Source organism: Megalopta genalis, chromosome 10, assembly GCF_051020955.1.
Source record: "Megalopta genalis isolate 19385.01 chromosome 10, iyMegGena1_principal, whole genome shotgun sequence".
NCBI lineage: Eukaryota > Metazoa > Arthropoda > Insecta > Hymenoptera > Halictidae > Megalopta > Megalopta genalis.
Window position 1 is genome coordinate 14,013,737 of NC_135022.1, and position 23,125 is coordinate 14,036,861.

Sequence of the window (23,125 nt, forward strand, 5' to 3'; positions counted from 1 at the left end):
AGCAGATTTTATGCTTTTATAATAGAATTGAGTAGGCTAACGAATATAGGCAGCATGTTTTTTAACTGGTTTGCACAGACTCCTATATGAATTTTATCAGTGTGTTTTATATCTAAAAATAAAATTATATGTAGATTAACAGTAATAGTTACCCCCACCTCCGCCCTTAGATTTTCTTTATAATGAACACAATATTAATGCTACTCATTGATAATGTGATCCATTTACTGTTTAGAAAAATTGTGGTAGAATCGTACTGTATATATATTTTTATAAATTTTTGATACAGTATTCACTTTTTAAATTTTTGTTCTCAGTTTTAAGATACTCAGAGCAAGTTTGTATAGAAAATCATGAGATCCTATGTAATAAATGAGTGTGTTGCGTGAAACATAAAAACAACTTGACAAATATTTGTATAAATATAGAATCATGTATGTAAAAAGAATTTACATTCGTTAAACAATAAAAAATTAAAAATAAATATATGATTATATCTTCCAATAATCGATGCAATCGTAGAATCATGTAATCAGTTGTTTGATAAAACTCCATTTACATACATTCCAGGCGTGCATCTCTTACCTGCGTTTGGATAGAAAATTTTCTATCTAATTTTATGAATGAATAAAAGTGCAACAATCAAATGTACATATTAAAACTCAAAAAATTTTACACATGCAGTTTCACGACTTGTATTTTCAAATCTTTTATTAGCGTCAAGTTTTACCTTTAACAAACGATAATACCTTACCTGTTAATTAAAAAGGTAAATAATACACAGTGCATACAGTTATATTACCATAGTAATAACGTAAAATATAATATAAAATGTTTAAGTTAATGAATTAACGTTTATACTGTGAAAATATTTCTTCACTTAATTAAAAAGAAATTAATAAAAATTCACACAATATAAAGTTATGATATAAGTATATAAACATCATGTAAACGAATCACTAAATTTATTTAATTTTTTAAATAGTATTATAAATCTTTCGTATCTTTTTTTAAATATTAAGTTGTAGTTGCAGTATGCATTCCATGTATTTAATTTGTGTATACACATATACAATTTTATATTGCATGCATGCTAAATGTATACATACATATATATTAATTCATTACTTATTTGTTACATTAGTTACAATACTTATTTGTACATGTACGTGCGCGTACACGCACTAAAATTGTTTATAAACAAAGTAACAGATTCCATGTTTGTAATCCTAAAAATCGAACATATTTGGTATCACAGATATTAATTTAGGTATTTTATGTAATAGTTATTAAAACAATTACTATAATTAAATCTGTAATAACAAATATGAATGCAATTTTAATATAAAGTTTTAGAACATTGATAATACATATAAGTGGTTTTGTAAATTTCATGGAAAATTTACTGACAATTAAGTGAATATTTATCATACGCGATATGTACAGAAAAATATTATTATTTTATTTATAACTAAATATGTAGGACAAAACATAAAACTGTTAATTTGTTTATAATGTAATATACATCATTATTAGTTTAATATGTACAATATTTATTATTGGAATTTTCAAGCCTTTTGATATTTAAGCAATAGCATTAATATATCGTAGAAAGCATCAATTATTTTCATTAAAAACCCAATTTTATCAACATTTAATTTGAAGATAATAAAAGCGAACAAAGATACATATCAGTAAAATAAGATAGTTATACAAATTTAAAAGAGATTTTCTCATAAAAGGAGAAGTTTAAAAAATCATTTATAATTTTCACAGAATAAAATATGTCGTAAAGTGACAAAATAGAGATTAAATCGTATTATAGTTATTTTGGCATCTTTATTTTTATTTTACTCTATCAATATTTTACTACGTATATATGTATAAATTTACAAATCATTGATATTTTCTACGAATTTCATATTCTCAATTTTAATTATGATGCATCGTTCGAAGAATTATAAATTGAAATAAAACGGTCCCAATTAAAATTATCGAAAGAATTTTATATAAAATTAATAATGTTCCCAACATATTTCACTTATCATATTTATAGACTCTATGTTCATATTACCTAAAAAGTATGTATTATTACTGAAAATAAAGTGAACCAAAAAACATTATAATCTTGCATCATTATACTAGATTTGTTTTGATGGTTCTGTAGATAATTCAGTATTACATTTAATAAAGCATGTCTGCAATTATTCTTGACCAAAACCTTCTGTTTCTTCAATCGCATAATTTAACTTTTCTACTAGCTGTTCGTAGCTCTTGTATGGTGGTAGATCTAATCTATTGAAGCACGTATGCGATCTCGGTAACCATGTTTCTTTTCCTACTTTTTCTATGCAAAATCTTTGAGGTCCGTTGCTCCCTAAGAAATAGAAATGAACAAGATGCTCAACATAAACTATTAATACTTTCTGTTTAGTTGTTAACACTTACCCATTAATTCTGCAAAACCACCAACAGGTACTCGGCAAGTACCTGTTACAAATTGCAAAAGTCGAGCTCGCTTTTCACTGTCCGTTCTTGTTACAAACTAAATATTAAGTACAAAATTACTTAGCACAATCCATATTTATACTAGTAAAGATATACTACTCAAATGTAAAAACGAACCTGCCAAAACCATAAAATTTGTTTACTATTACGTGTGTAATGTCTGTAAATTGTGTTACGTTGCCAATCTTCTACATCTATTTCTTGCATTCCGCAGAGCATAAGTTCCAATTCTCGTTCATCAAAATACTTCAACCATTCCAATGGTACAACTGAGTTAAATCCTTCCAAGAAAGCTTTAGTTTGGTCCTCTATACCCCTTGTCATTCTCCACTCAGTCATTAACCTTATAATAAAAAATAATATTAATAAATAATAACTAATTCTTATTTAAACTATTAGTAATATGTATGTAAGTCACAGAATCAATAAACAAATGCATCATGCACAGTTAAAACATTAAAATAAATTTTAATAGTAGTTTATACCTGATATATTCTTCCTTATTTTCTTCAACAACCCTAATTTTATCACCTCCTTCTTTCAATTCATGATGTATGACTTGGCCGAGAATTTCGAAGTCAACACTATAATACAATTCTAGACCACATTCGTCAATGTTATTTTCTTTTATCCACACAAGAGATTTATAGAATTCTGGGTCAATAGATTCTATATCTTTCATTACTAATTTTTTGTTTAACATACGTTTATAAAATGGCATAGTGAAACCACTATAAATAAATCGTCCATGATAAAGTGCCTGTAAGAATATATCTTTTATTAAATGTAAAATTTGAATATGGTATTTTCGACAATAAAAATCAGTGAAGGAATACCATTGCTATGAACCTTCCAATAAATTTAAAGTACTGCAAATGATCAGGATTGACATAAGATGCTGGATTAATTTGCAAGCTGTAATTACTTTTATTGGCATATTCGAATAGACAGTACATTGGATTTAACACTTCATGGCTTAATAAGAAAAACCATTCTCTGTAACAAAGATTTATAACTTATAATTTTGACTGAAACACATTATTATTATATTAATTAACAAACTCTTACCTGGATACACCTCCATAGTCCAGTCCTTCCTCTCCTTTAAATATTATATATAATCTGCGTCTCAATACAAAAGCTTCCGCATTCATTATTTGATGATAAGAATCTTCAAACAACGTTTGTCGATTAACGTTAATTTTAATGTGATTTGCCACAGCATTCGTTTGACACAAGAAACGGAATTGTGATAACTTCCATCTAAACGATCTTTCGTATGCTCTTGGCACACGGTAAATACCTTTACCACTACACAATGAAATCGTAATAACAAGTATAAGGATTAGACAACTAATCTTTTAGATATTAGATATTAGATTGGTCCATAAGTTTAATAAAATTCTTATTACCTTGGCACACCATAGTTTACAAAAAATTAACCACTTTATTACTCGCATGGAACGAATAAGTGAACAATCGCATAACAGGAGAAAACCAAAGCTTTCAAATGACATATGGGACATAATTGTTAGAAAATTATTATGCAGAAAATTTAAATCGAAATTAAAACCGCACGAACTTATGAACCGATCCAATACATCAGGAAAATTAGACTAACCCTTTTGGTGCACCAGGTCTTGGATCTTGGAATGTAGTTGTTCTTGTATTATGATCTACAAAATATCGAACTCCATCTTCGGTTAAACGTATTTCCCAACCATCTGGTAATGGTGGTTCATCAATTCCTGTTTCTTGGCCTTGAGTTCTAGGATCTTCCCACTGTGTAGTACGATTTTTATGGTTCACATAATAAACTCTTCCTTCTGGTTGTTTACGTCTTTCCCATCCTGCAGGTAATGGTCCCAGAGCATCATCATCATCAACCGTAAACATTGAAGGACCTGCCACAGCTGCTTGATTTCCATGTGCCTATATGTATTGAAATTAACACCTTCCAAACTGTGCCATGACTTTTGATACATAAGAAGTATGTAATATAAACTAATGTTTAATATATATCCTTATTACTTACTTGAGGATAAAGAAACCGCTGATTACCTTGTTGAACCACATGTTGCCTCTCACCTTGCCAATGTTGGAAATGCTGTAATCTTTCAGTATTCGGTCTCTGCCATGTTGTACTTCTAGTATTATGATCCACATAATATATTCTGCCTCTTGGATCTCTACGCACTTCCCATCCTAATGGCAAAGGCTGTGGTCTTTCCCATGAAGTACTTCGTGTATTATGGTCAACATAATATCTAATCAAAAATACATTAAACAGAGAAAAGACTGTTACACATTTTTTCAGAATTTAAAACTTTAATCAAATCATTCAAATTCAGTGTTAAATAATCCTTATACAATTTTTTATTATAATTATACAACCTTCTTCCATATATGTCATATCTCATTTCCCAACCAGGGGGTGAAGTTTCTTCAGACTGAACTGTTGGTTCAGCTATCTGACCACGTGACACAGCAGTTTGTCCTGTTAACGAAGCTACACGCTGCACCACTAAAGGATTTGAAGGAGTAGTTGACGCGGATGTTGTTGACTGTTTGGGTCGTACAACTCTGCGTCTTTCTGCAACTGGTACTAATGCAGACTGGTCTGTACGTGTCATTCTACGACTATCTGCCACATGCAATCCTGAAGACTGTTCTGAATGAGATGTAGAAGATCCTTCTGGTAATGTAAATACTCCAGATTGATCCGTTTGAGAAATTCCTTGATTATCTGTTGCAGTAGATGTTGCAGGTTGATCTGCTCTAGAAACTACAAATCCATCTACTGTGGGAGTAGGAAGTTGATCAGATCTTATATTTCCAAAACTATCTGATAAAGGAGTAGTCAATAACTGTTCTGTTCTAGAGTTACGTCCACTAGATGCAGGTTGATCTGTTCTATTATGTGACCGTATGTCTGCATTAGTTGATCCTAATTGATCTGATCTGCATATTCCAACTGCTCCAGATAGTGTTGATTGTTCTCCTTGAAAAATATCATAAGCTCCAGAGACAAAATTTCTTAGAAAGTCTTTTGCTACAATTGTTTTAGTACACATACCACTCCTGCCATCTGCTGTTCCAGGTGTAGCTGCATGATCTGTTCGAGATAATTGACGTCCTTCTAACAAAGACATTGTATGACATCCAGATAGAGAAACAACAGATTTGTCCATGGGTGATATTACATGTCCATTTGATAAAGAATTAGATGCTACAGATTCAACCTGTTCACTATTTTTATCAACACTGGTTTGATCATTTCCGGTATTATAATTAATATTGTGATAAGTATTTGTTAATCCACGAAAAGCAGAGGATGGTACATTTTCAGCTCCTTGTAATCTCATGCGAGCACGGACACCTCCATTAAGAATGCTGCGGTTACTAGCAGTATCATTATTTATAACACCTAGAATATAGTTACTTAACTTTGAACAAGAAACATGGAAAAACTATATTGTATGTAGTTTTGCTTTTAATATTATTTTTGTAACAAATAATACTTGTCCATAAGAATGTTTCTGTCTATTACTATCTCTTTCAAAATATGTCATAGATTCTTACCATCAGGAGGTGTGCATTGTGTTTGACATGGTGATTCATTAATACTTAATGACGATATATTTGGCATATTAATTCTTAACCCGTCAAAAAATGTAATTAGTTCTCCAACTTTGCACAATTGAGAATCATGTTTATTTTCACTCATTAAAGCAAAGGTTACTTCCATATTTTCCAATTTCCCATTGTAGTGAGATAATACTTCAGAAAGATTTATTTTTTTCTCTCCTATTAATGTATCTTTACGAAATGTGCTATGATCTAAGAGACGAAAATGTAATTGAGAATATGGTGTTACAAGTATCGTAAATTCTTCGTTCCATTTCGGTTGATATGTGGATTTTGAAACTTCTGTTTTCCTAGGACTCTTATCATCAACGGAAAATTCTATATATGGATTTGGTTTCAAGAATGTTGAACTTTTTAATATAGCACTCTCAACTACAATAAAATAGAATTTTATCAATAACTAATAAATACTATTTTCTATAAAAATCTTAAACATTATTAAAATAGAGTTGTAAAAAATATAAGGAATACATAATAATCCAATAATGTATATAATACACAGTAGTTAAACAATTTATATATAAACTTAAATTTTATCAAAAACATATGTGATCGCTTTAATTATCTTTTTAACCAATATATGTTATGACTTACTTGTAATACTTAATTGGTGGAAACCAGATGATGCCACTTCTTCTTCACAATGGGACATTGTGAAAATTTAGTCAAATAATTTATGTGAATTCATAATTTGTTTACCTAGAATGTGCACTATTTATGAAAACAACTATTAATATGCATAAATCTATGCAATGTCATATGCAATGTATCACAAATACACATCAAGACGAAAGTAACATCAGATAAAATTAGAGAACTACTACGAAATATTGATAAATATTCTATATTAGCAGAGAAAAGGTATAAACACTTGATTCGCTCACGGAATATGTCAATTCGATTGCACCATTGTCCAAACTTCAAATACGCAAAAAATTGTCTCAAAGATATTCCCTCATAAAAGTAAACAGAAATATGAAGTTTCTTTAGAAAATCGAAATTGTATAATTAATGGTAAATATACATAACATCACGCGAAATAATACATATAAAAATAGAATGATTATTGAAATGAACAATATTAGATTTTTAAAAAATTGTTAGAACGATCAACTTTTCAATAATTGAGTACTGTAATAGACACAAATGATCAGGGGGTAAAGTACAATACATACGCGTATAACTGAAATAGATTGTTTCAAGTGTGTCCAACTCCGATACATTGCCTGTTCTTTACACTATCAATATTTTTACTTGAAAAAATTCTTCGACCACTACGATATTCGTTTTCGCAAAACTTCTTTATCAGTAGGTCACCATCTTTTCATACGTCAAAGGTAGAAATCTCGTAATATGCAAATCACTAGGCAAACTAGATACATACACCTCTGAACACAATATATTCTAGTTCATCCCACTTCTGTCTCTTAGAAGACGCTTCGAAAGACGACATTCCTATCTATGTGACAATGTTCCGTGGCGTAGATGATAGCGTTACGCGGACATGGCTATTCTCTTGTATGTACATACTCCATGCACAGTAAGTAATACATACTTCAAGTTTTCAAGACTTCCCAGCCACCGTGCGCTCCATTAGCAAGAATAGGGGTAGAAATTGCTTTGCTCTAATTGGCTGACGATTCAATGCTAAGGAGGGGATGCAATGGAGGGGATGTTTGCGAATCTAGGGGAGGTAGAAAAATCGTGCAAAACCTATGGTATTACTGTATGTCTGCATATATAGGGCGTCTCACCAGTGTTGCTAAGTCCAGTGCGGTTTCAGAACCGTGTAAAGCTGGCTCACCGTAATAATGAAACATAGTTAAAAAATAGCTCTTTAATTGCCCATTATTGATCTGTAATTGCAAAATTACTTTAACGCGACTAGGGACTTTCATGAAAGGCTGGAGACTTACAATAAGACGAAGTTTTTGAAATGCATAAAACGTGCTGTACGAAATGTCAGATCACCGCTCTTTAATTACTGTGTGTGTGATTGTTGTTCTGTAATTACTTTTAATTGCTTACTTCTACTTTTCAAAAAATTTTCAAGCCCGTCATTGTAATCCGAAGTAATTAATTCGGATTAACAGAACAACAATCGGCAAGCAAAGAGCAATTATTTCAGAAAAATTTCGTTCTATTAAAAAGTTCTAACTTAGAGTATGCTCTAAGGGTTCTAACCTCTCATAAAAGTCCCTAGGCGTTTCAAAAGAGCTTTTTGGATATTTCTCAAAATGGATAAGTGAGCAATTATGGGCAATTAAAGAGCAATTTTTTGAGTTATGTTTCATTAATATTGGTTACTCTGGTGAGCCAGCTTCGGAATTAATTTGTTCGCAACAGAGACAGAGCATTTTCGAAAAATGTTTTAAAATGTGCTGCAGAATGATGGAGGGGAGATCTCATTTAGGATTGAATAATGCCACTTTGCAGCACATTTCAGAAATTTACACAATTTTCCAAAATGTTCTATCTTTGTCGCAGACAAGTAATTGCGAGCCTAGGTATATTTCTGCAATTGTCTGCAATTTCGAAAGACTGACACATCGATTGACACCGATAATGTACTAAACTTGTGACTGCCTGACGTTTGGCGTATGCAGATTACAATGTTTTACAAAGAGATGTGACACAGATCTGTTTATTAACAAAAATATTAAAAATTGATTGATGAAATTTCAACTAGAATATAAGATCTGGTCATAAACATTCCAAAACATGTAGACAATTTAGTAAAATGGTAAAGTAATATAATGATAAGGGCATATTGTTTAAAATAACATTGTTAAACATATTTCATCTGAATTAGACTATATATATAATTTTTAATCTTTCTTTATTTTAGAACTGTTTTGACATGTATTATATGTGATGCATAACAGGTAAAAGTACCAAAATTGAAAAATTCTGGAAGTCCAAGATGGTTATTTCTTAGATTTCATGAGTATTCAGGAGAGATGGTACCCAGTAAAATTGAATTTTGTTAATGTTAGGATATTTTAAGCAGTGTTTACAAATTTTATTCCCTATGTTGAGTACATGAGGGTTATGATTAATGCTAATAAGAGATATTAAGCAGATAAAAAAGTCAAAAAATGTAATAAAATTTTGATTACTACTATTGAAGGCAATGTCAACAGCATCTGTGAGTGCAATACACTCGGGCATAAAAATAGATGCATTTTTACTTATGTTTTTTACCGCTGATATGTTCAAATTGTGGCAGACACAGGTTGTTATAACCACAGTGGTATCCTTAATTTTATTCTAATTTGTGAATATAAAAAGTACACCTTTTTTATGCAAGAAATGTTTAATTAAGAGGTTGGATTCTTTTAGATTTAACCATAGTTCGACCAAAGTCAACATCAATATGAACTTCATTAAGTAGGGTGAAATAATTATACTTGTATACATTATAACAATTAGAAGAATGTATACAACCAGTTAAATTATCTTGATCTTTTAAACATTGAAGTGTTATAAATTAATAGTCCTGTGTTAAAATGGATTTTAAAAAGATATGAACAGTATTTTCTAATTGTATTCTTATTATATACTATATATAGTGTTATCGAATTATTCGAGCTATACGTGATTGGAGTATAAGTAAATAAATATGTCTGCATGCAACGACTATCAGTTTCAAACTTCTGAAAAATATAAGTATTAATTACGTAATTTTATTTATTTTATATCTTTTTTATATTTAAATCTTTATCTTAAAATTACAGGGGTGGGACCCAGTAGAAACGTGGAGGAGTAGGACCCAATAAGTACATGCAGGAAACCATTACAATATTTGACAGAATATTGAAACGTGTGTGTCTGTTTAAGGAAGATTTATTACCACAGTTAAAGGTTGCAATATTACACTATTGATTAAACGTGAAAAAGACGAAAATCTGTCAATATAATAGACAGTTTAAAGAAATCCTATTATGTTGACTGATACAGACTTCGAGCTGAAACTACTCAAAAACGAAGACAATGACAGCAACAGCAATTACGAAGCGTTTATCACAAAACACGTTATCTTCAAGGTCGATATGTACACCGTTAAATTAAAGAATGGTATTATACCGGAGAAAATTAGTATATCGCCGGAGAAATGCAACATCCGGCGATGTACTAATTTTCTCCAGTGTAATGCAATAGAACGACACAAACGATTAGCTACCAAGCATCTCCTTCGATACCGAAATAAGTTTTCTAGTGACGCATCAATTGTTTAACCAACAAGTTTATGGAGTTTAGCGAGTTCATAATTTTGGAGAAGCAGCTGTTAGGTGATAGTGATGATGATTGATTAAAAAAAATATGCTCCAGAGGTGAAGAAACGGCTACGAAGTTTGAATCTCATAGCCGTTTCTTCACCTCTGGAGCGCGTGGTCGCCGAATCGTACAAGAAACTCTGCAAATTTGAGTAAGAAATAGCAACATTACATCTGTAAAAATTGCACACCAAGAGGCACTGAAGAGGATTTCTGAGCTGGAGAAACAGAGAAAGAAATGAACTCGAATGCATCAATACTAAATTACTAGCTAAATTAAGTCAAAAGACATCCGAATTGGAATCGACAGCAACCTTGGAGACATGAATTCTTGGACAAATGGAATTTGCTTTTCTTTTAAATGTAATAAAAGACTATTTAAAATAACTTAAAATATAAATATGAAATATAAAAAGATGATATACAACTATTATCAAAATTATATTGTAAAACAATAGTTCCACTCGAAGTCTGTGACATATTAGATAGTTCAATGAAACTCTATTGATCGAGACATAGTTTCCATTGTGTTAGCAGATTATTGTCTTTTATAAATTTTCTTCCAATGGATATGCTCGTTTCAGTATTCTGTCAGATATTTAAACGGTTTCCTGCATGCGTGACGTTCTCTGTAAATATATATAGGGATGGTGAACTGGAGAAGAGAAGTCGTGATTAACAGAGAGAGGGTAGCTGTATTCCCCTCAAAGTTGTTTATACGCTATCCGTTATCGATACGCATGGTTGCTATGACGACGAATTATAAACGTTTCCACTGAATTCCAAATATCTGGCTCTACGAACCGATTTATCTATCAGAGAGCAGTTTAACGAGTAAATAAAGAGCAGAAATGGCGATGAATAATAATATAGATACTGTTTTAAGCCTTCTAGGGTGGGAAGATGGATTCAAAATTCCAGTTTCAAATGCGGAGAATAAACAATTAGAAGAAGAAGTATGCAAGTCACTTACGTTAAATTAGTTTCATTTATTTCACATAGTCAGTTTTGTTTTCACAATTTACTTACACGCTTTTGTTTTCTTTGCTTTCTGTTATATATTATTATCATATTGTGAACTGTATACAAAATAGACATAATAAATCATTCTTGCATTTTAATTTCTGTTAAGTTATCTATGTATATAGTGGCATAGTAAAATGCCTCTAATAATAACAAAATGTACAGAAACTAAATGTTTATATTATAATTTAAATATTATGCTTTGTTCAGCTCGAACACTTGTTTTAAGATACGATTATTTATATTACGGAAACTAATTGATTAAATTTGTTTATGGGAGGAAGATCGAAAGCAAAATGAAACTGAAAGAAAATTTAAGTGGGAAATTCCAGTCTGCGAAGGAAAAACTTACAATGATGAAAAATCGTCTAAACACTTTGAAAACGGAGCAAGATATGAATCAAAAGCTTCTCAACACGCACTCTGTGCAACTTGAAACTGAAAACCACCATTACAGACTGAACTGCAGCACAGAATCGAGTTTGCGGCAAGATGCGCGAAATTTTGAAAAGGAATGGAAGAAAGTGAATGAGACAGTGACAAATGTTACAAAAGAATTAGAAAAAATGACAAAAAAGATTGAGGCAGCAAAAAACGCGGTAAAATACGATGAAAAAAACTTGAAAGAATGGGAAGATTCATTGAATCAAAACGAGGATAATAATCAACTTATAGAACAATATCTGAAAGAAGATTCGAAAGAGTACAATGTGAGTATAAGATTGCATCATATATTATTGTCCAACAAATTTGAATTTTTTTACGTTTTCATGCTCTGAGCCCAAAAAATGTTTATTTCCATTACTCCGTTATTGATACTTAATTTTAAGAAATCAATCAAGTTTTCAACTTATTCAGGCTCACAATCTTCAAAATGAATATTAAAAATATCTAAAGAAGTTGATACATATTTTATTTGCATGAAATACATTTAAGAAGCAATATTTTAAAATGTACATTATTTGGGAAAGTCAATAGAGTGGTTTGCAGTAAAATATTTGTATTACTTAACAGTTGAAGCTCACAAACCCTTAAAGTTGAAAATATGTTTGCAACACAAATAATTTCTCAAAAGCTGAGAACTATGGAGAAAACCATCTTTTAGATTTGTATTCAGCATATTAAAATTGATAAGAATCATTTAGTTTTTTCTGCAACTTGCGAAGTTGTTCATTTCTTAAACAGCATAATTAAGCTTATGATACCAAAAAATATTAGTTGCTTCACTTTTCGTCAAGCAGGAAATGGAATTGAAAAGGCAGAAACTGTGTAAAGAATTGCAAACCTACCGTGAGGCAATTATTAAAATAACTAATGAAGGACGAGAGACTGAAATTGTTCTTGATCGCACAACCAAATTGTACAATCAAGCGTCAGCGGACTATCGACAAATATGCAATCAATGGAGGGAAAGTGTTGTCATGTTGCAACAGAAAAACGACGATATTCAACGTGTTCTTAAAGTACAATTAAATAGTTAATTACCAAAAGTATTTTCTTTGATTTACAATGTTTTAACAAACACATGTTATTTTGGATAGGAAACTGAATCACTGCAAGAGATCACACAAGATAAAAGAAATGCACTTGAGGAATCAGAGAAGTTTTTAAGGGATCAAAGAGAAAACAATAGACAAGTTGAAGAATTGATTAAAAAATTGGAGAAAAATCTTTGTAATATAAAAGAAGAACAGCAAAAAGCAAAAGAAACGCACAGTGCATATGAGAACCAAGTAAGGGTGCAAGTGAGAAGATTATTGTTTTTAGACAAAATTTTTAAACTACTTTTCCTTTAAATTTTAGCTTGTCATACAGAAAAATATCATAAAAGAATCTACCAACCGTGTGGAACATCTACGGAATGACATAAAACGCAAAGAGGCTGAAATTCAAAATAAATCAATGAAAATCGAGAAGTTAAACTTGCAAGTAGCTGAATTAACCAAAAAATTGCAAGATATTGGTGACCAAGAATTAGATATAAAAGAAAAAGCAAAAGAGCTAGAAAAGATGTTTCAGGTATTTATTTTAGTAAATTTCAAAATTTATATGTAGATTTTAATGATTAAAATAATAATAAACAATACATAATTATTTGTATAATAATAAGTTAGTATATCATATAGGAACAAGAAAAGAAGAAAGTTACAATAATTAAAGAAGTAAACCGATTACAAAACGCAAATTTGCGCGTTAGAAATCAGATACAAAAATTAGAAGATGAAAGGAAGATTGCAAGAATGCAGTATCTGAATGAATCTAAAAAGTACGAATATTTGGACAAGCTGTGTTCTAAAGATGAAAAGATTTTGGAGGAAGCGAAGCAAACATTATATCAAGTGGATTTCGAATTACAAAAGTCCGAAATGAAATTAGATAGATTAAGAGGTCATGAACGGGATAAGTCTGAAGCAGAAAGAAAACAAATAAAAATTGAAGAACTAAAGGGCACCTTAGACGAAAAGATGAAAATATCAAAATTGTTACAAAGTCAAATCACAAACTTAGAAGTATGTCGACTTTAAGTAATTTATTCATTAATATGAAAACTTAACTAATTTTTCATTGTACAGTATGACATGAGAAAAATGACCAATAGTATTGCAAGTGACAACAATGAATTAGAGTATCTAAGAAACAAAAGGCAGGATTTAGTTCTTTTAACGGATGCAGGAGAGAAACAATTGAAAGCAGCTCAAAATTGTTATGAAGAGAAACAAGTAGAAGAAAGTGTTTTGCGACTTAAAGTATCACAGCTGGAGAAAATGATATCTAGCATTGGGAATAGTGTTTATGACTTGGAAAGATATCGACTCGAGTTGGAAGCAGTAAGTTCTTAGTATTATAGTAATTAAATTAACAGCAGGTTATCTACTATCAGAGTAACTGTAATTATTTAGGCAGTGAAAGAACGCAAGGCAGAAATAGCTGTACAAAAAGAAACGCTTATCATTGAAAAGAGGATTGCTAATAGTGAATGTTCAGAAGTAAAAAATGCTATAGCTGAACGAAATATTCGAATAAAACAACTACAAGCAAGGTATGAAAATGGTATAGCTATGTTAGGCACTAATCCTGATGGTACTCCAATCAATACTACCCAATTGAAGATTCAAAATGCACAAGAAAGATATCTTTTACAAGAGCAAGGTGATAAGTTAGATGAAACCATAACGAAAACTGAACTTGAAATACAAGCCATGGAAAACACGTTAAGAGTAATAAATGTTTGTAATGACAAATACAAATTAACAACCTTGTCCACGGATGAAAAAAATAAACCTGAACAAGAAGAGCATAGAAAATTGGATGAAGAATTACAAAATATGGAACAAACTTTAAAACAAAAAAATTGTGAACTAAACTGCTTAACTGAAAATCTACAGGTATTTTATAGTACAAATATCATTGTATTATTCCAAACATAAAATAAATTCTTGATTTTGATAATAGAATGATTTTAACAGAAAATGCAAAATGAATATGTTGGAGTCTTAAAACAGATTGATGAAATTCAAGAACAGAAAGAAAATAAAAATCAATACATGGTTGAGTTAAGGCAACAAATTCGTGAACAGGAAGGAAAAATATTAAGAGCTGACAAAAGTTTAAAAAATGTACAAAAAGCTATTCAACAAAAAAGTCTTACTACAGGGGATTCGTTAGTGCTTATACAAGAGGTATGTAAATTATAAATTATATTACCAATACATTTGCGTTAATAATACTTTTATTTTATATAGAAAGAGATAGAACTGCGTGAACTGCAAGAACAAAATTTTATTCTTTCGCAAAATATTGCAGAATTTACAATTCACCATGTGGAAGCAGAAGCTTATATCAAGAAGCTTCTAGCTGCTAAAAATATGGAGTTACCATCTATTCCATTAACTATACAGACACCAATGTCCAATCATTCCCATAATTCTCCTAATTCGATAGAATATGTGTCAAATAGTACACATCGTAAAAGCATTATTTCATCATCTAGAGAAAGTATTGGTAAAGTTGTCAATATTACGCCTGAGTTTCAAAGTATGTCTATAAACAAGAAATTCGTTTTTATTTAATTTACTCTAATTATATCATTTATTAATATTAATATTATTTCAGCAATTGCATCAAAGGCTTCCAACAAAAGGTTTACAAGACATGAAAAACAATCATCTGTAAAAACAATATACATACAGTCTACAAAAAAATCTAACTAATCTAATCTTTACATAATTATATATTAATGTTTTTATTATTTTTACCTTTGCGTGAAATATAAAATAGTTCAGAGATATCGAATGAATCATTTAAGATACAATTTATAAATTATTTATTTCATAAAAATTTGGAAATAAAATAATTTTTCGCATCAAATGCCTTAATATTTTTATGAAGAGAATGGTGAGCTGAATCGACTAGTAAAGTAAAAAATATGATTCTATTTACAAAAATAAAGTTTACCTAAAAATCTTACTAATATCAAATTACATGCCCCCTAAAACCACTTAAATTTCGTTTGAAACATTTTTTAGTATTATCGACGGTTTCGAATACTGTTGTAATGAGATCAATTGCGAAGGGAAATCATGTTTGTGTGAAGTATCGAAAGCAAATGTTTTTTTTTTAATATTACGTAAGGTGTAAGAACAAAAACGTCAGTATCAAATGAAGAACGTGGACACCCACACATAAAGTTCGTTTGTTTCGTTTTAATTCTCTCTTTCGTCAAGAGACTCTCGGTTTCGGCTTGGTCATCTCGTCATCTCGTCATCTCGTCGCGTTTCCTAATAAACTTGCGCGGAGTTGGATGCGCAGTAAAAGGATAGGGATACAAATACAAATGATTTGTACATGCGAAGGTATGAGAGCTGGAAAGTGCTCATTTGGTATCACTAACAGTTAGAGATTTAACCTATATGAATATAATCATTGTAACGTGGAATTAATAACCTTACTTATACGTCAGACTTTTCTATCAACATATGAAGAATTTTATTTCTTAAAAAGATAAAAGAACACGAAGGTAAATAACAGTTGTTTTTTTCTACTTTCATTGTTAATATTTTTTATAAAAAATAATTCATTCCGATTCATTTTTTCTAAAAAATTTTCATTATATGTATGTTTCCAAAAATATTTTTATATACTTATGTATTGAAATACAAAATTCAAACTTAATAGATTTAAAAAAGTTTAACTGAATTTTGTAATAATGTATTTAAATAAGGTTGAACTTGTTAAATACTTGAGACATAATAACATAAAACTTTAGACTTGGATATTTGAACACATGAAACATACAGTTGATTAGATAAAAATAAATTAATGGTAAGAATTTCACATAGAGAATAAAGAAATCATGTAGGAAAATGTATGAAGTTTACTACGTTAAAAAAATATTTTGATCAAAATGGAATAATTAGGAATTCTTTGTAGGATCTCATATTATACATCTATGAATATAAAGAATTACTTAAAAAGATTAATCAACAAATGTTTCTGGACAAAACGTTATAACACTAAAATGACTTCTTTGCTGGTTCCTCCTGAATCAGTGCGAGGAATGACATGTCTGGACCGTACAGCATTTACAGCTAATATCCAGTTGCCATTCCTAAAATGTTGTGACATTAAAATATCAAAAATAAAACCAATTGTGAAAAAATATTTACTTAAACTAAGAAAGTTCAAAGCAATTCAAAATGTAGATAATAAGATTATTGCATATTTGAACCCTAACTTAGTAAAAAAATTTGAAGACCTGTCGGAAAATGACAGAGAGCAACTTTTGGGATTATATGAAGAATTTGGAATAACAGAAATAACCATAAATTATGACAATTGGCCTATAAATGATATATTAAAAGCTGTTTTGCCTGAAGGATTTGAAGTTCCAACTTCGTACAGTTTAGTAGGCCACATTGTGCATTTAAATCTGCGTGATATGCATTTACCATACAAAACGATTATTGGTCAAGTTTTCCTTGATACTGTACCAGTTGCTAAAACAGTAGTAAACAAGATGAATACAATTGATACAACATTTAGACATTTCACTATGGAGATACTTGCAGGTGACAAAGATACAATCACAGTAGCAAAAGAAAATGGTTATATGTATGAGTTAGACTTTTCTCAAGTTTACTGGAATCCTCGTTTAGCTACAGAACATTCAAATTTGATAAAAATTATGAAACCTAATGATGTTATGTATGATGTATTTGCTGGAGTTGGACCATTTGCTATTCCTGCTGCTCGTAAAGGAATTAGAGTTCTTGCAAATGATTTAAATCCTGAATCTTACAAATGGCTTAAAAGGAATGCTGAAATTAATAAAGTAAAATCTAATATTAAATCTTTTAACATGGATGGTAGAGAATTTTTGAAGACTGTTGTAAAAGAAGATATTTTAAATAGACGAGTTAGTAAAGAAATTGGTTCAGAACACATAGTAATGAATTTACCAAGCACGGCTGTTGAATTTTTGGATGTATTTTATGAATGTTTTTATGAAAATGAAATAGTAAAGATGAGTTCTCAATCTCTCATGGTACATCTATATTGCTTTATAAAGGCAAATAAAGGAGAAGATGCTTGTAAACTTGCACAGTTACTAGTGGAAGAAAAACTTGGTTGTACATTGCAAGAATCTTTAGTTAATTTACACAATGTTAGAAATGTTTCTCCATATAAAGAAATGATTCGTGTCTCCTTTTTATTATGTGAAAGAATTTTAAAAGGCGAGGAGCCAGCAATGAAGAAATTAAAAATGGAAAATTTATCAGATATATCGATAAGCGATATTATTACAGAAAATAATGGGAAAGAACAAGGGACTGCGAAAGAATCAAAAGAGTAAGAATGTATTCAAAGTGTCAACAAATCGTAGTGTTAAACTGAAAGCAAAAGCACAGAAGGTGATGCCCAATTTAAAAAATGTAAGTGAGTTCTTACAAACAATAAGCATATAATTAAATACAAATAATGTATAATTGTGAATGTGAGCTTGGTTCTCATATAAGTATTATCTATTATCTGGATTCAATAAATATTCAAATACTGCAGTTTTTCATGCAATTCTCCTTTATTTTAATAGTTAAATTTAAAAGGAAACAAAGCTATTACAAGAGAAAAAGATAGAATAGCTAAAGTAGATCGTCAACTTCAGGAATTACGTAAAGAAATGCATCAGCCCGAGCCAAAGATGAAGGCAAAGAATACAAAACGTGTAGAAAAGAAGAAAATGCCCAATAGGACACCAGTGCAGATAGACGAAACAGCATCATTGGTTGAACAAATACAAATTGGATGAATACATTTATTTAAATAATTTAACATCTAAGTTGTGCACTGTTACCATTTATTAATGAAAGCATATAAATAATAATACGACTTACTATGTATAATGTAAAAAATATAATGTAATTTATATTTTATACAAATTTCCATTGGACAAATCTCGTTACACAAAATAAATATCATTACCAATGAAAATGTTTTATCGAGTTTCTTCTTATCACCTCATTTTCATCCTAAGCAGTTATATAAGAATAGTCAGATATCCCAAATGTTAAGTTATGTTTACTCAATGATAGCTACAGCATTGCTCTTAATGACTATTATTCATTTCCAAGTTAAGCATTTTCAGTGTGGAAACAGAAAAATTTCATCTCATTATTATTTACATCAATTTATTTTATTTTACATAGGAAAACCATTCATCATGGAGGTTTATACTGCCGGCATGATTGTAATAGGAGATGAAATTTTACGTGGACAAATTATTGACACAAATACATCATATCTAGCAAAAAGTCTACGTGCTTCTGGGATTAAACTACAAAGAGTAACAGTAATACCTGATATTGTGCGTATTAATTAATTACTTTCATAAAACCGAATTAAGTTCAGACCATTTTGAATTACAGATTTCAAATTAGAAACTCAATAATTATGTATAATTTATTATTTAGTTTAATGATCCATACAATTGATTTTAAACAAGTGTTTTCTTATATTTTATCTAGAAAGTTTCTTGTATATTTAATATCTCACTACGTATAATGTAGCCTTTTGTATTAGGTAGATGATATTGCAAAGACTGTATGTGATGCATCCAGAAAGTACTCTATTGTCTTTACATCTGGTGGTGTTGGACCTACCCATGATGATGTTACATATGAAGCTGTGGCTAAAGGTTTAGAATTAAAACTTGAACCACATGAAGAATTGGTTGATAATTATGCAACACAATTTCCTGAGCAGAAAGAATTTCACCGACTTACCATTGTACCAAGACCATGCGAACTTATCTATGTCCAGTCAAAAAGTATGTGAATTACTGCTAAAAGATTGACAAATATTTGATTTAAAATGAGAAATAGCTGTGCAACATCAGTTTATTAATTATATATGAATAATTTTTAGAAAAGTTTGCAGTTATAAAAGTGAAGAATGTGTATGTATTACCAGGATCCCCAAAATATTTTGAGCCAGCTCTTGATACAATAGTATCACAATTGAAGAAGGGAACTCCTTTACATTTTGAGTGTATAGATGTTAATTTAGAAGAATTATCTATTGTGAACATTTTGGATGAATGTGCAAATCATTGGAAAAATAAAGTTAGTATTGGTAGTTATCCGCAAATAGCATCTGATAATTATACAAGAATTACATTAGAAGGAGAGGAAAAGTATGTCTTAGAAGCAAGGGGACAACTTTTGTATTCTCTACCAGTACAAAAAATACGAAATTTAGAAAATGGCTTTACTGATTTTCATGCAAGAGCCATTTTCGAAGGTGCTAATAACGAACCACATGTAAAAAGTGCTTTGGTTATTTTACAAGAGTGTTATAATAAGTAAGTTTATTACGTTATAATGTTTTAATTGAATTGATATGAAAACAAATAAATTTATACATACTATTTTGTATTGCATATTTTTAGATATCAACATGAAGATACTTTTATAAGTTTCAATGGTGGGAAAGATTGTACAGTAGTTTTACATTTGGCTGCCACTGTTTCAAAATTACAAAATTATTCAACCTTATTGTGTTTGTATGTAACAGCTGATCCATTTCCAGAGGTAATGTTCAATTAAAAGTTGTTGAAACCATTTTAAATATTTCTAAATGTATTTTATCTAAAGAAAATAATAGCACTCTACATTTGTTCGCAGATTGATTCCTTTGTGGAAAGGGCAAAGCAGTATTATAATTTACAGTTGATAAGGAAAGAACGTCCTATACTAAAGGCATTAAATTCGCTTGTGGAGGAAAGAAAGAACCTAAAAGCAAGTCTAATGGGAATGCGAATGGGTGATCCTGGTTCAGAAAATATGAAACCTTTTACACCAACTGATCCTGGTTGGCCGCGTCTAGTTCGCGTAAATCCTATCCTGAACTGGACGTACGACCAAGTGTGGAATTTTTTATTAAAGTACAAAGTGCCATATTGCCCGTTATACGATCAGGGTTACACAAGTTTAGGAACGAAGTCAACCACGCTACCAAATCCACGATTAAAGGATCCTAAAAATCCTTCGTCCTACTTGCCAGCGTATACTTTGACTGACGAGTCTGCTGAGAGGCAGGGCAGAGTACAATGAATCTTATTTATGTACAATTTATAAAATGGTGCAGATTTTAACAGTACTTGCTGGTACTGAATAGCTTGACAATGTTTTTTACAAAAATGCAAGAAAAATATTTTGTGTATAATGCACGGCTATATAGTATTACTACATATTTTTAATAATACGTAAGCACACAAAATTAACGAAGTATTAATAAAGTGGCACCACTATATAGATTATTTAGTTTTAACAAGGTCAGAAGTAGTCAAATGTTACCACTACTTATTTACAAAATGTTCGACGAACTATTTTGTAGTAATAATTTCTGTTTCTGTAGGGATACGAGAAGATATATTAGATTTAAATAACTGTAAAATAATCTAGTATTATACCTTATTGAAATTTATTTATGATTGCAAAATCATTTATCAATAAATAATTGCGAACAGATTATTAATCTCGTATAATCAAGTTTATAAAAAATACGGATGATATATTATTCTTCAGAATACCGACCATTTTGTATATTTTTAAATATCAAAGTACATACTTACTGCGTGAATAATTAAAGCGAATTTATTTTTTGCACAGAAAAATGTGTTTATAAAAATATTAAAATTGTGTGTGTAAAAGAGAATTACATTATTTATAAAATTGCTTAGACACGATGTTTGTTTGTTCTGGGCAAAATAAAATGTAAACAATTGTAAAAAGTGAAAATTTATTTATTTATTTATTTGCCACGTGTGGCCATGTGCATCACAAAATTAACGCAAATGATACGTAAATACCTTTATATAAATAAGCATCGCAATTGGGGAATATGGTGTATAACATACAACTACATAGTATGTTAAGTAAAATAGGTTGAATAAGTTTGTATACAACAAGGACGACAAAGATTAGTATAATTTTCATAAAAATTGATGGAATTGAAATAAGGGAGGACGTTTCTTATGTTGTTGGTTTCGTTTAAGTTCGTTTTCAGATCACTGGCAATAGAGAAACGAGTTTGTTCCAACGAAAATTTGGGGCATTCCAGTAGAATATGTCATGTATGCTACATGATGAATATTCAGGACGATTTCACTTTGTGATAAGAACATCATGAGCAGTTCTTGAGTGACTTATTAGAATTCGAGACCTATTCTATCAATTCATAACGGATTTTTTAATAAATAGTTTTGTGTCCTGCAAGCTGATTTTACAATTATATCATCGGCAATTTTATTATCGGTTAGACCAAGATGACCAGATTTATTTGTCCTTCTTTCGAATCTCTACAATAATATTTTGAATAGATTGGCTAATACCGTATTGTATCCAATCACTAATGGTTGGAAGAGCCACTTTAGAATAAGTGAAAATAGTACAGGTTTGTCTGAATCATGGAGATAAATTAAGGCACGTTATATAGCATGGATTTCACACGAGAAATAGGTGAAACTGTCAGATAATCTATTTTAATATATTACAAGAGGTATAGTAAATTCTCCCTAATTGACGCTCAGATTGTATACTAAAATGGACAATTTGGGAAGAGAAGATACGATTATTTCAGCCTTGTGGCTCGTTTTTATAGTTGTTGACAATCGGTAATTATAAAAACGAGCCACAAGGCTGAGATAATCGTATCTTCTCTTCCCAAGTTGTCCATTTTTGTGTACAATCTGATCATCAAATTCAGGGAGAATTTACTGTATTAATTTTAGAATGATTAATTAACACGTTCGTTACCAGCGTCACTAGCTTACATAATTACATTTATTTTGTTTATCGTATTAAATACACCGTATCGTCTTATAAAATATGATAAAAATGTCGTCGAAGAGAAACTATGTGTTACGATTTTAAATACAGTAATGTCTCCCTAATTGACGCTTAGATTGTGCACAAAAATGGACAATTTTGGAAAGAGGAGATACGATTATTCGAGCCTTGCAGCTCGTTTTTATAGTTGTCGACAGCGCGAGGCTCGAACAATCGTATCTCCTCTTCCCAAAATTGTCGATTTTTGTGGACAATCTGAGCGTCAATTAGAGAGACATTACTGTAGTGTCATTTATAAAATGAATTTGATAAAATCGTCATTGT

The 23,125-nt window shown here is 30.3% G+C and overlaps 3 protein-coding genes across 16 annotated transcripts; 2 read left to right on the forward strand and 1 right to left on the reverse strand.

Annotated features, from left to right (window-relative positions):
• Positions 1 to 684: 684 nt before the first annotated feature.
• Positions 685 to 8,425, reverse strand: Su(dx) (Suppressor of deltex). 2 transcript variants are annotated; one of them, XM_033470114.2, is made up of 13 exons: positions 7,332 to 7,602; positions 6,751 to 6,855; positions 6,091 to 6,528; positions 5,585 to 5,935; positions 4,903 to 5,509; positions 4,544 to 4,775; positions 4,130 to 4,440; positions 3,577 to 3,819; positions 3,345 to 3,504; positions 2,994 to 3,268; positions 2,626 to 2,851; positions 2,449 to 2,545; positions 685 to 2,377 (listed from the first exon to the last, which is right to left on the reverse strand). In XM_033470114.2, exons 2-13 carry the CDS (start codon positions 6,806 to 6,808, stop codon positions 2,205 to 2,207), a joined length of 3,171 nt encoding a protein of 1,056 aa, XP_033326005.2. In that variant the 5' UTR covers positions 6,809 to 6,855; positions 7,332 to 7,602; the 3' UTR covers positions 685 to 2,204. The 2 variants fall into 2 exon arrangements, with proteins under 2 accessions (XP_033326005.2, XP_033326004.2); XM_033470113.2 differs by having other exon boundaries at positions 4,903 to 5,935; positions 7,332 to 8,425.
• A 61-nt stretch (positions 8,426 to 8,486) lies between these two features.
• On the forward strand, positions 8,487 to 15,824 carry LOC117220289 (Coiled-coil domain containing protein 39). 10 transcript variants are annotated; one of them, XM_076524912.1, is made up of 14 exons: positions 8,489 to 8,899; positions 9,005 to 9,304; positions 9,894 to 9,935; positions 11,079 to 11,389; positions 11,741 to 12,166; positions 12,698 to 12,919; positions 12,998 to 13,189; positions 13,260 to 13,475; positions 13,583 to 13,966; positions 14,030 to 14,284; positions 14,357 to 14,842; positions 14,924 to 15,136; positions 15,200 to 15,491; positions 15,570 to 15,824. In XM_076524912.1, the coding sequence occupies exons 4-14, from the start codon at positions 11,285 to 11,287 to the stop codon at positions 15,665 to 15,667; spliced, it is 2,889 nt and encodes a 962-aa protein (XP_076381027.1). In that variant the 5' UTR covers positions 8,489 to 8,899; positions 9,005 to 9,304; positions 9,894 to 9,935; positions 11,079 to 11,284; the 3' UTR covers positions 15,668 to 15,824. The 10 variants fall into 10 exon arrangements, with proteins under 10 accessions (XP_076381031.1, XP_033326014.2, XP_076381027.1 ...); XM_033470123.2 differs by lacking the exon at positions 9,894 to 9,935 and having other exon boundaries at positions 8,488 to 8,899; positions 9,005 to 9,041; positions 11,320 to 11,389; XM_076524910.1 differs by having other exon boundaries at positions 9,005 to 10,020.
• Positions 15,825 to 16,059: 235 nt separating this feature from the next.
• Positions 16,060 to 21,751, forward strand: LOC117220290 (tRNA (guanine(37)-N(1))-methyltransferase). Of its 4 annotated transcripts, XM_033470128.2 has the most exons (6): positions 16,060 to 16,473; positions 19,160 to 19,317; positions 19,533 to 19,779; positions 19,878 to 20,313; positions 20,401 to 20,542; positions 20,636 to 21,751. In XM_033470128.2, exons 2-6 carry the CDS (start codon positions 19,174 to 19,176, stop codon positions 21,062 to 21,064), a joined length of 1,398 nt encoding a protein of 465 aa, XP_033326019.2. In that variant the 5' UTR covers positions 16,060 to 16,473; positions 19,160 to 19,173; the 3' UTR covers positions 21,065 to 21,751. The 4 variants fall into 4 exon arrangements, 2 of the variants coding, with proteins under 2 accessions (XP_033326019.2, XP_033326018.2); XR_004490240.2 differs by lacking the exons at positions 19,160 to 19,317; positions 19,533 to 19,779; positions 19,878 to 20,313; positions 20,401 to 20,542; positions 20,636 to 21,751 and adding exons at positions 16,887 to 18,388; positions 18,619 to 18,944 and having other exon boundaries at positions 16,065 to 16,473; XR_004490239.2 differs by lacking the exons at positions 19,160 to 19,317; positions 19,533 to 19,779; positions 19,878 to 20,313; positions 20,401 to 20,542; positions 20,636 to 21,751 and adding exons at positions 16,887 to 18,388; positions 18,547 to 18,944 and having other exon boundaries at positions 16,076 to 16,473.
• The last annotated feature ends 1,374 nt before the right edge of the window (positions 21,752 to 23,125 follow it).

Coding starts and splice junctions, on each gene's coding strand:
- LOC117220289 (XM_076524908.1), top strand. CDS start 11,285: ATGGCGATGAATAATAATATAGATACTGTTTTAAGCCTTCTAGGGTGG. Junction 11,390..11,740: donor ATAAACAATTAGAAGAAGAA/GTATGCAAGTCA, acceptor TATGGGAGGAAG/ATCGAAAGCAAAATGAAACT. Junction 13,476..13,582: donor AGCTAGAAAAGATGTTTCAG/GTATTTATTTTA, acceptor TATATCATATAG/GAACAAGAAAAGAAGAAAGT.
- LOC117220290 (XM_033470127.2), top strand. CDS start 16,906: ATGAATATAAAGAATTACTTAAAAAGATTAATCAACAAATGTTTCTGG.